Source organism: Capsicum annuum, chromosome 12 (assembly GCF_002878395.1).
Source record: "Capsicum annuum cultivar UCD-10X-F1 chromosome 12, UCD10Xv1.1, whole genome shotgun sequence".
NCBI classification, from domain to species: Eukaryota; Viridiplantae; Streptophyta; class Magnoliopsida; order Solanales; family Solanaceae; genus Capsicum; species Capsicum annuum.
In genome coordinates, this window is record NC_061122.1 from 15,230,168 (window position 1) to 15,242,144 (window position 11,977).

General features: G+C 37.5%; 2 protein-coding genes across 5 annotated transcripts; one reads left to right on the top strand and one right to left on the bottom strand.

The window, feature by feature from the left end:
- Nucleotides 1–990: 990 nt before the first annotated feature.
- Nucleotides 991–3,495, bottom strand: LOC107850955. Of its 3 annotated transcripts, none has more exons than XM_016695816.2 (5): nt 3,361–3,495; nt 2,742–2,825; nt 2,534–2,651; nt 2,301–2,453; nt 991–1,470 (listed from the first exon to the last, which is right to left on the bottom strand). In XM_016695816.2, exons 2-5 carry the CDS (start codon nt 2,747–2,749, stop codon nt 1,297–1,299), a joined length of 453 nt encoding a protein of 150 aa, XP_016551302.1. In that variant the 5' UTR covers nt 2,750–2,825; nt 3,361–3,495; the 3' UTR covers nt 991–1,296. The 3 variants fall into 3 exon arrangements, with proteins under 3 accessions (XP_016551302.1, XP_047256718.1, XP_047256719.1); XM_047400762.1 differs by lacking the exon at nt 3,361–3,495 and adding an exon at nt 3,233–3,353; XM_047400763.1 differs by lacking the exon at nt 3,361–3,495 and adding an exon at nt 2,904–2,924.
- Nucleotides 3,496–3,544: 49 nt separating this feature from the next.
- LOC107850954 (ribonucleases P/MRP protein subunit POP1) lies at nt 3,545–11,660 on the top strand. Of its 2 annotated transcripts, none has more exons than XM_047400760.1 (11): nt 3,545–3,673; nt 5,492–5,921; nt 6,174–6,270; nt 6,444–6,551; nt 6,635–6,859; nt 7,066–7,184; nt 7,265–7,735; nt 8,453–8,561; nt 8,644–9,221; nt 10,918–11,085; nt 11,184–11,660. In XM_047400760.1, exons 1-11 carry the CDS (start codon nt 3,571–3,573, stop codon nt 11,380–11,382), a joined length of 2,607 nt encoding a protein of 868 aa, XP_047256716.1. In that variant the 5' UTR covers nt 3,545–3,570; the 3' UTR covers nt 11,383–11,660. The 2 variants fall into 2 exon arrangements, with proteins under 2 accessions (XP_047256716.1, XP_047256717.1); XM_047400761.1 differs by lacking the exon at nt 3,545–3,673 and adding an exon at nt 4,395–4,413.
- The last annotated feature ends 317 nt before the right edge of the window (nt 11,661–11,977 follow it).

An 11,977-nucleotide genomic window follows, 5' to 3' on the forward strand; every position in this document is an offset into this window, starting at 1 on the left:
TAATTGACATGTCTCTTCCAAATTAAATAATTCACACAAGTCTCACGGAGGCGAATCAGGATTTGAAGTCTGGGGTGCACCAGTATTATCAAAGACGCGCATAAGTTCTGAATAAAGACTTAAATTTATGTTGATCGCTCGCCTCATTTAATGTGCAGTTTAGGTTCTAATTTATAAGATATATTTTCCCTTGTCAAGGCTTTTCTGGAGATACGAATACTAAACTATTGATTTAAATGTATATAAAGGAGAAGTAAAACGAAAAAATCAAGCGACTTGATCAGGAATCGAACACGCGACGTTGGGCTAGAAGGGCGTCGGCATGTGAGTTCCAAACTAGTGCACCCACACAAGTTTTATTAATAAGGGTGCACAATTAAATATATTAACATTTTAATAGGATATATATACGTATATATATAATTTTTTTAAAAAATTACTGGAATTTTTAAAAAAAATTACTGGATGCACGTGCACCCTCGAGGCACCATGTGGGTCAGCCTCTGTTTGTATGATGTATATTGTCACATTAATGTTTCACCGCGTAACAAGATACATACCTTAATACATGTATGCAATATCTAAAAAGGGAAGTCCTGACCACAAGAGTTTATTGTACGTAGTCTTACTTTACATTTCTGCAAGAAACTGTTTTTATGGCTTGAACCGTGGAACGGGAGCTTTGCAACAACTTTACCATTACTTCAAAGCTCCCCTTCAACAAGAAAGATAACAAGAATTGTCTTCATGGCCAAAGGCCTGCTCCCCTATGTGTTAGGGAAGGGAAAAACATGAATCTCCAGTCAAAGACGGATTTAGGATTTAAAGTCACGGGGAACTACTAGCCTGTGAAGCATTGGATCTAGACTAAGATGATCATCACATCGTATCGTATCATATCAATCCTGCGACAACAAATACAGGTACGCATCCAGAGCTGGACTGAGTCCTTTTTCGAACTTTTTAGGAGTGGACAGAACGACAACTTCCTCAAGCAAATATCAACATCGACAACTGAGAAATCAGCATTCTAGACCGTTCATGTTCAAGAATGTAGCAAGCATCGATCACTATCGCTCAAGCCAAACTAGTAGGTTTCAGTACTATGTTATGTACAACAAAACATTTCGCATTTACCAAATATTTCTTGTATGATCTGCAATTTACTTGAGCCAAGGGTCTATAAGAAACAACCGCCTTACCTTCATAAGGTACACAATATCCTCCCCCAGACCCCACTTGTGGGATTACACTGGGTATATTGTTGTTGTTGTTGTTTTACCTATCTTTTGCAGTCTATTCTGCAGTCTCCATCCTTTCCCCATCTGCAGCTTCTTTTTGATCCGTAGCAGTTTCTTCTTCAGACTGCATTTGGTTTGGAGGCGGCGGCAACAGCTTCACCACAGTTTCCACAAACTCTTCCATTGTTTCTGCAGCTTCTCCAAAACGGGTGTCATATTCCTCAATTATCTGGCGTACGTCAAGAGAAACAAATATATATATCAGAACCTCAAGCAAAATCAACACTACACGTTAATGATAGGCTGACGTCAACAACATGATTTGGTTTGGAAGTATGCCAGAGTTCTATTTAAATTGTGAAGTAGGAAGAGACATTCATAGATTTGAGTAAAAACCAGCACGAATGCAACATCTATTAATTAAAAAGCTCAGCAAGTGGCTATCTAATGACACCTCAAGGAGCGAGTTCTCCAAATGCACTCAATTGAATGCCAGCCACTTAAAAGTTTACGAGGATCGGATGCATGGTCCCATTCTTATCCTTCCAAGCTCTAATCAAGAAACCCAATTTTCCTTAAGACAGGGCAGAGCTAGAAGCCTGGATATGGGTTCAGCCAAGCCCAACAGCTATTGCTCGAACAATGTATTTGTGTTAAGAAATTTATAAATATGTACAAATGATTAAGTTTAGAACCTAGTCGTTAACACTTGAAGTTTCGTTCTAAAATCCAGAACTGATAAAGTTGAAATCTTGGCTTTGACTCTGCAGTTTAACTTATCCAAGAATCCCAACAATCAACTCAATAACAAGGTCACACTCCTGGGGATCGCCATTGTTAATGACTAAAACATGGCTGATGCACCGTTGAAATTTGCTCAAATTAGACGAGTGACACGAGGAGTTGGGGAAAAGTAATTTTCTATATTGTCCATTTCTTACAAGTAGTAAGAATCCATGTTGTGCAACAATAAAACCACAGTACACAGATATCTAACAAGTTATAGTGCTGCATATTTAAATAATCAATATACCAAGAGCACCATGTTTTCAAAATTACCGGATAAAGTTCAACAAGTGAAGATGGCCTGATGTTGATGATGTTAAGGATCTCAGCTTTCGCAAGGTTGACACTCTTACATTTTTCCAAGAATTCACCAATCACTTGTCTCGTCTGATTGCAAGCAGCAGTTTGCTCTAAATAATCATACACCTAGAAGATCAGAAACATCAGAAACTGCTAGGCACAATGAAATACTCTCAAACAAGAAGTTGGATAATGTAACTTCCAACCTTGAACTCTGATGGCGCAATGGGAAAAATGACCCGCGTAGGATCTCTTCCTGCACCTCTGGAGCGTAGAAAATCAAGCACCTCAAAATTTGTGAGAGCACCTGCGTTTGCTGCAAGGCTGCAAAAAATAAATAACAAAGACCATGTACTTAGTAGCTCAATAAATCAATGGGTTTCAATCAGGAATGAAAACATAAAGAGTTCATACATCTTCATCACCAGAAGCCAGGACACCGTGTTCCAACTACTGTTCTTCAATCACTCACAAGAATTTGCTTCTTGTTGGATGAATCTGTAATTTGGAAACAAAAAACAAGTGTGACCATTGCTTTTCCTGGAAAGAAAGTGTTTTATTTAGCTTCTCTCTTACTTAGTACATAATCTTTAATCAACATTTAAACCAAGTGTAATCACTGTAGGCTAACAAAGCTTCAGAACTCAGTGGCTAGGGCTTCTCAAGACGAGTTCTTGGTTATACAATCACAAAGACTTCCATGTTTGTACTTTTTCCTACGCTTGTTTTGCGTAGGAAAACAATACAGAGCACTCATAAAAGGAACAACAACACCATCAAAATAGTGCAATAACTGAAACACAACAAACAACACCATCAAAATAGTGCAATAACTGAAACACAACAAACAACACATAACCTAACCCACATGTGGTGAACCAGCAACAAGAATTTAGACAACTAACCTAGAGTGAAAATAACCATCAAGATATTATTTTTATACAACGACTCATTCAATTTTTTTTTTCTTTTTTTTGTTGAGATTTAAAGTAGAAACAAAAGCAAATAAAAAAGTTTAAGAGAAAGAACTTACCTTTATCACTGAAATCACAGAGAAAATAATCGGTTATGGAGGAGAAAGAAGAAAAGAAAAGGAAAAGGTATATTAGGGCTTGGGGCTTTTAGTGAGGGTATTATTGGAATTAAAAAAAAATATTAAGGGATAAAAAGGGTAATATAATTTGTCACATACAAAAAAAAAAAAGAAAAGAAAAAAAAAGACCATAATATAAATTCAGCAATTATGAAGGGTTTAACGACAAAGGGGTTTAAGGAACCAGCTAGTAAGGAGAAATCAACGGGCAACAGAAGAAAGAAAAGCTCAAATTGGGGTGCAATGAATAAAGGTTATATTACTTTTTTCTAGTTTCTTCAAACTTCATCATAGCTTGTTGGTTCTTGATTTTTTTTTTTTAATTTGATATTTATGGTGTCGGGGTCAACTTTTGCGCACCACGTTTAAATCCAGAATATGTGTCACCTCATGTCAGCTAACAACAGATACAACAACAACAACAACAACAAACCCAGTGTATTCCCACATAGTGGGGTCTGGGGAGGGTAAGATGTACGCAGTCCATACCACTACCTCCGGAGAAGTAGAAAGGCTGTTTCCGATAGACCCCCGGCTCAAGACAAGTAATAATAAACAAATCCGTAATAAGCATGGAACAAGATGACATAACATAAATACGACACCCGCAAGGAATAGTAAACAAAGAATAGAACTGGATAAAGAAGCACTAGGAATAATTCTGGATGTGGCTATAATGGGTATGAGGACTGTTGGGAAACAACAACCCTCAACCGAGTTCATGGTTGAAGCCTCAAAGGTTGGAGGGACTTCAATAGCTGGTGTTAAGAAAGAACTTTCTCACAAGCGAGTTCCAGTAAGTGTTTGAATTTGTGAACAAGGTTTTTTTGCCCAGGTCAGAGAAAAGAACCACTGTTTCTGCTGTTGCTATTTGTTGATCTATTTCTAATAGAGTCTGAGCAAATTCGAGCTGAGAATATGACCTAGTATTTATTTATTTCTGCTGCGATTTTCTCTCAATCCACTTCATTGATTATTAGATCACGGCTTTGGGTGCTTACTTCTTGATTTTTGTTCTATTTAATCACCTGCTAGGAGTATATGTTTTTGTTTCTTCTTTTGATTTTGGTGATCCAATATTTAATTTCTTATCAAAAAGGAAAACTTTATTTCAACTTTATTGTTATATCCTTGTTAGAGAAGCTAGTTGTTGTTGTTTTGGCTGTATTTTCTTCTTTTTTTTCGACTTGGTATTTGAACCAATGTACCAAGCTGCATTAGTGTAATAAAGAAGCAAAATCAGTGGAGGAGTTTTAGTGGCATCTGAAAAAAGGCCAAGAATCATTCGTATGAACTTTTGTTATAATCAAGGAGTTGTGATTTTGAGGTTTAAACTCGAAAATTTTAGTTTTTGAAGTTGTGTTTGGACAGGCATTGTTACTTGGAAAAAAATTTGAACTTTTGTGAGTGACAGTGAAATTTCTCCCAAATATTGGTTCGGACTAGTTTTTGGAACTTGAATATCTTTGCAATGGCCAAACAGATATTTGGAGATAAATTTTCAAAATCTGATCCAAAATCTTTGGCCAAATACGAGTATTAAAAGAATCAATAGGACTTTTACTTGTTTCAGTTCAATTTGTGAGTAATCCTACCAATATCCGATTATTGTCTTTAAAAAAACAAAAAATATTTATTCAATAAGTTATTTTGTAGTTTATGTTTTCACGTTTGAGAATCAATAGAAGTGTTATGAGTAATGTAATGTCTCCTCCTGCTTTTTGTTGATCAAAAGTTGTCAAAATATACAAGGGCATCCTGTATAAAGAGGGAGGAAGATGTGAATGTATCTTTATAGCGTTTTGAAAGCATAATTAATGCCTAACATACGAATTACGAAGGCATATGAGAAATTTGAGATTTTTAGGGCCATCAGGGTTAATATGTTAGAAATAGTAATTTAAGATGTTAATTAAATTAGACTTGTAGAATGTTTTCTATTATCCTACCTTTTTTTGTTCGTTTTTGCTCTTTCTAATTCTACTATTGTATACATGCGCAATTAGTGAATTAAATCTACCTACATTCCTATGAGTTGACATTGTATTTTGTCCTTACTTGATAAATCCAGATAAAGGCAAACCTCGAACAGTAGCAGGTCCGCCGCGCACCCTTAATGTGCATAAATTTGCTGAGTCTCGAGCTTCTGAACTTGAATCTCTCCACTCAATTGTAAAAGAGCGTTTAAGTAATGATTTTAGATCACAAAGAAGCAAGAGAAGGCGAACAACTGGGCATGACAATAGAGTGGCAAAAGGTAGAGTCAGAAAGAAGCAGAAATCAGGAGAGGAGAATCTCAATAAACCAGACTATTTGAAGAATGATAAAAAGACGCTTCCACGCCATGTTCGTAGGAGACTTGAGCTTAAAAAGAATTCTCTGAATGGATTCTCAACTTCTGGAGATGGGACTAAGAGACTCAGAACCCACTTGTGGCATGCGAAGCGTTTCACAATGACAAAACTTTGGGGATTCTACCTTCCACTTGGTGTGCAAGGCAGGTAATAGTAACTTTCTGCTCTTTGGCAATATGTCCAAAGGGCAGCTACAAAATTTTAACTTTATCCTAGTGTGTTTAAAAGAAACATTTGTTATCTCGTGCTTAAACAAGAAAAAGCATAGTTGTTTTACTGATTAAAGAAACAGATTTTTCATTGTTCAAGGTTGCGATTTTGCCTTATTTTATGCCTCTAATGTGACAAAGAAGGTTCTTTGACTGTTTATATTTCATTAATGATGAATATATGATGCAGGGGGAGGGGCTCAAGAGCTCTTCTGAAGAAACTAAAGGGAGGAGTACTTGTCCATGATGCAAGTTACTGCAGTGCTGTCCAGTTGGAGGGTCCACAGGCAGGCATTTACTCACTCTTTCCTGCCAAATTTTTACTTGATAATTGTTCTTCCTCTAAATTATTTCCTTTTGGTTACTGGATTACTTAGAAAAAGGATTAGCAAGGAAAAAGCTGACTTCTGTTAGCTAGAGATTGAACTTATATGACATGGTCATTCACATATTCTTTCAGGATTTGTTGCTGTCAATCCTAAAAACTGTGCTTGTGCCTTCTCCGTGCTCACATTGTGAAGATTCTCGTAATGACATACTCTCTGGTGCTCTCTATGGTAGTGCTGAGGTGGGTGGTCCATCTTGGTATTTTGTTTAAAGTGGTATGGCCTCCAAAATTTGCTTGCTTGATACTTGTGTTTCTTTTGGCAGCTCCATCATGTAGGGGCCACCTTTGCTAAGACAGTTGCTCCTGTAACCTATATGTGGCAACCGCAGCAGTGTAGGAAAGCTGATGCAAAGGTTGATCATGCCGATATATGTGGTGAACAACAGAAGGTTGATGGATGTGCTTCTTTAAGACGGCTATGGGTTTGGATACATGCTGCTGCTTTCATTGAAGGATATAATGCTTTGCAAAATGCTTGTGAAAGGCAGGTTGAGTAAAGAATCATGTGGTGTTTATTTCTAATGCTCATATACTAGTATCATTTTACTTTCTTCGGTCTCAGATGGTATAATAACATGGTGATGGCTGAATACATATTCCCTCTTGATAATAAATGCATACAGTTCATAGAAGATGTAATTTACTTGACTGTTCATGTAGCTTTAGATCAGAAATATTGCTTCTTGGTTTTCAGGTAGATGCTGCTGGCTCCAGAGTTAGTTGCATTTCCCTTGAAGATCATCTCGGGAGGTTGGAAGTGATTGGATCAAGGGCATCCAAGCTTCTTCAAAAGATTTTACATCCTGTAACCTGGTGATTTTTTTGAAGGGACAACCTTTCTATGTTAACTGATTTATGAGCATGATAACTGAACGTCATTGTTTTCTATGCAGTTCTTCAGTAAATTCTTCCCTGGTGAAGTATGAATCCTACATTAAGAATGAAGACCAAATCCTTTCTTCAGCAATCTTCTCTTTCTCTGTCGATGATCCTCGATTTTTGAATAAAGATATTCCTGATGCTTTGGAAGTAAAGGCTCAAGATGTACTATCTTATAAAAAAGATGAGAATGGAGGAAATGGAACTCCAAAAAGGGATATGAAGTTACTCTCTTGCTCGTCTGTAGAACGCGAAGGAACTTATGGCTTATCCGAGTGTATTGATCTGTGGGATGCTAAAGAAGGCATCGATCCTCCAATAGAAGAAAACATCCTTTGCATGGAGAAACACCATCAGCGTATGGAATTGTTTCGCATTGGTGATATGAAGTCAGGCAGACAACAGTCTTCTGTTGAGAGACGGTCTTCTAGATTCTGCCCTATACTGCTTCTGAAAAATGATAACCACAAAACTTCTATTATAAGGTTAATCTCCATGTGCAGTCTTTGGAAATGGAAATAGGTCTGATTTATATTTACACGTGGTTGCTCAATATACACACATGACTAGAATACATATTGCATGTGCTGAAACCGGAACACTCATGCCATAAACACCGGTTCTCGAGTTTGATGTCTCCAACCTTCAACTTTTGAGGCTAGGTTGATTTCATTATTTTCATATCACCCATTGTTCTGCTTTCACGTCTTTTCTGGTTTAGTTTGTAGGCTTAACTTTTGAGGAGGACGCATATTTATATGCATCCACCTTAAGGACTCCATCATCTAATTGCAAAAGAAAAGATAATAATTGCACTCCCTATAGTTGATAGTGTAGGCATTTTCCTATTGGTTCGTGCTATTTTCTGGCTTTCTGCAGGTGTATCACGTAAGGTTATTAGTCAACAGAAATTTTGCCGAAGTGTATTTCACTTCTTTGTTAATTTTTAAATAATAAGGAAGTAAGTGAAAACAATTTTATAGAGAACGAGAAATAAGTGTACACATATACACAAATGCGTGCTTATGTCTCTTTTGCTGGTCTAACCATTTGGGAGAATCGGCCTTCATAGTACTCACCTTTGAGTCTTCCTCAATCCAATTGCATAAAAATATGAGGCAATTGCACGTCATGCTTTTATGTGGATATCTTGTTCTTACATAGAGAATACCTCATTGTTGTTCTTCTAAATCTCTCTTCAGGTGGTCTATTATTCTTCCACTGTGTTGGATTAAGGTCTTCTGGATCGCTCTTGTGACCAATGGTGCTCAAGCGATTGGTTTGAGGGAGAAGCGTTGGATTGCTTGTGATGTTAGTATGCATGTTCTGCTTTCATTCTGAAGTTTGAGTTTGACATCAATTTGAATCCTAATATATGTTTTCCTCTTTTCAGCTTGGTTTGCCATGCTTTCCAAGGGAATTCCCTGATAGCAATGCATACTCTTGTTTTATGTCCTTGGAGGAAGCTGCTTATGATGAGAAGTCTGAGCTTCGTTCTCCTCCCACAAGGACTTGGAAAGTTCCAGTTTCATCTCCATGGGACAGTGTCCGCCTTGGTCTAGAAGGACTCAGTGGGGTAGGTCATGGTCGGATGCAACATGAACAACTTTCTCCAAACGATACTTCATACTCAAGAAGATGCATAACAGACACAGAGAGTAGTTGCAGTGCTCCATTCGAGGGATTTGTTTCAAGGACATCTTATGTTCTGTCTCAGTTTTTGGATGAGATCAGTGGTAGTCATCTGCTCTTATTTCCCAAAGTGCTTGACAGGACGAAGTGCATATCCAAATTTATGAAGGACGAAAGATTACTCAATGAGGATACAGATAGGGCCATTTACCAGATAAATCGGGACCAGAAACCTTGTTTTGTCAGAGTTCTTCTGCATGCCTACAGAGAAGGTTCCTTTGAAGAAGGAGCAGTTGTTTGTGCACCTCAAATCGATGATGTAATGTTGTTCACAGCCAGGTGACTATTATTATCCATTTTGTGTTCAGTTATTTGCTTTCCGTATCCCGTTTGCTTATATTCATTTGACTAATGGAGCTCCTATCCAGCATTATAAGAATTTTATTTGCAATACTATTGTCTCTTCATTACAATATGCATGAAGCCTACTGCTAAATGATGATGCTTTGATAACAAAAATCTTTGGCAGATAACTCTTGACCATTATATATGTGATGACTCATGGAATTCACTCTAACAATATGTGCTGAATTAAAGCGTTTAGAATCACTTCAAACATCGTGCCATTGTTGGGAGCCTATTTTCGAGATATTATTCAAATCATTTCAACAAGAGTACTAAAGATGGTCCCAGTTTGAACATTAAAATATCCAAATTTGAACAATGGTTAGTAATTCACGCTAAATTACATATAATTGTCACCTCGAGACATCAAGAAGCATAAATGTAAACAAAAATTATCTGTTTTATCTGAAGAGGTGCAGCACATTGTCCAATATCCTACCTATAGATATGCCTGGGATGTCTGTCTATGTGCTTCCTTCTCAACAATTGAAAATTAAAAAAGTAAGAAGACGTATCTGCTAGAGGTTGTAACAATCCAAGCAATCCCACTACATCAGGACCCTTTCAACATTGCACAAAAGCCATTACTTTACGTTCAGCTAGCACTAGAAAGAAAGACGGGCCACTGGGACCCTCACCCCCACCCAAAAGCACAGCTCGCGAGGCTTCCCTCTGGCAGTGTTCTTTTTCGGTTCCAGCCTCTCCCCCAAATACGTAGGGTAGGTAGGACTGGGTACTAGATGGAGCGAAAATTCTTATCCTCTCTTGTTTGATGCTGATGGAACTAATCATTGATATATTATTCTTAGATACGACTTTCATAAGATACCTGGATAGAGCCTATGTGGTGGCGGAATTGGGAGAACATCATTTTAGAAATGCATTTATGTATAAGGCTCTAGTATTTTGGCCTATCGGTAGATGCATTAACCCTGTTCTATGATAAATCACCAATTCTAAGCAAGAGGGCACTTGGCATGGGAAGTTGTGATGGGCCATATTTATTGTTCTTTTATAGTTTTGTAAGCTGTAGTTGTAGGTTGTGAGGATTGAATCATTTGATGGGGCAAAATTACGGTTCTTTTGTAAGCTGTAGTTGTAGGTTTGTGAGGATCGAATCATTTTCCTTCGTTTTGTTTTTGCCCGAACGAGAGGTTTATGAGGAATCATTTACCTAGGGAAGGACGAAGTTATATCACCTTCGCTAGCTAGTAGTCAGTATACATATAAAGATAGTAGTTAAGCATATACTAATTAGATTGCATCCGATCTCTTGTTATTTTGGCCTGTGCTTTGCCCTTCGCAACTAAAGTCGGGAAATAGCCATTTTGGAAAAAAAAAAAAAAAACTAGGTGATTTCTTCCCATCTGTCGTAGCTTTGGTGGACAGTTACCTGGTACTTGTTGCCGGTGGACGGTGACAGTTATCCCATGAATTAGTCGAGGTGCATGCCCGGACACCACGGTTATCAAAAAAAAAAACTCCGCTCAAGATTTTTAACATGTTTTCATCTGTAGCCCGTGTGGTTAACAATTTTTATGGACAGAATGCAATTATTAGTAGGTTCGTAATTTGACGTTTAATAGGACTAATTTACTGATGCTTGCTGAACCTGTTTTGAATTATGCAGATCAGATATTTCCAAAGGAGAACTTCAAGTACCCGAGTCCTTTGTGAGATCGTGTTTCTCCCAGCAAGCCACTGGTAAATGGGAATTTCAAGTACCTGAAGACCCTGCTGCCAAAGAATCTTATAGATTACCAATTGGCTTCATTACAGCAGGATTTGTCCGAGGAAGGTTAGTAAATTAACTGGTAATTCTGGATGTAATGGTAGCATAGCAATTATGACTTATTCTTTCATTTGGCACTGAGTTCATCTGAATTTATCGTGCAGTAAGAAGCTTGTCGCTGTGGCTCTTTGTGAGGCTGTCTGTCTCGCTCACCTGAGAGAGGAACAGTGGAAGGCGGTAGGCGTTAGGAAAAGAAGGAAAGAGATCTATGTCCTGGTTAGAAATTTACGATCCACAGCATATAGACTTGCACTTGCTTCTATTGTCCTCGAACAGTGGGAAGATGATGTTGAATGCCTGTGATTCGACAAGGGTACGCGATGGTTATTTACAATATTTATGCCGAAAATTCTTCCCATTCGAAAACAAAGAGACGAGGTATTCCAATCTCATTTTTGATATGTAGCAATTAGTCTAGTTGAAATTCTTGGGGAGGCTTTGTTAACATTGTGTTTGGTTGCATCATGGGTGTTGTTTTTCTGTGGATTTTGTTACTCCATAGAGCAAAGTTAGTTGTTAATGAGACGACTTATACTATGATTTCATTCTCTTTTTATAATGCATTGTAGTTTAACGTGTGATAGCAGGTTAGTTATTTAATAAGAGCAAATTAGTAATTTAATTTTAGGATTGTAAAAAAAATTCCGATTTAACTCGATGTATATTTGTGGCATTTTTGTCCGTTTAAGCGAAGCTGCAGACGCACTCTAGATGGTGAAAGTCCAGTAGTAGCAGAAAGCATCACTAACTTAGGCTCGTTTTAGCATGGAGCATGTGAAATCCTGTGAAGGACACAAAGCTTTTTTTAAAGATTAATTTGTTTAGTTTATATAAAGCAAACAATGATATGACAATTTTGAATCAGATTAACACTTAATCCCATGTGTCTATTGAGATA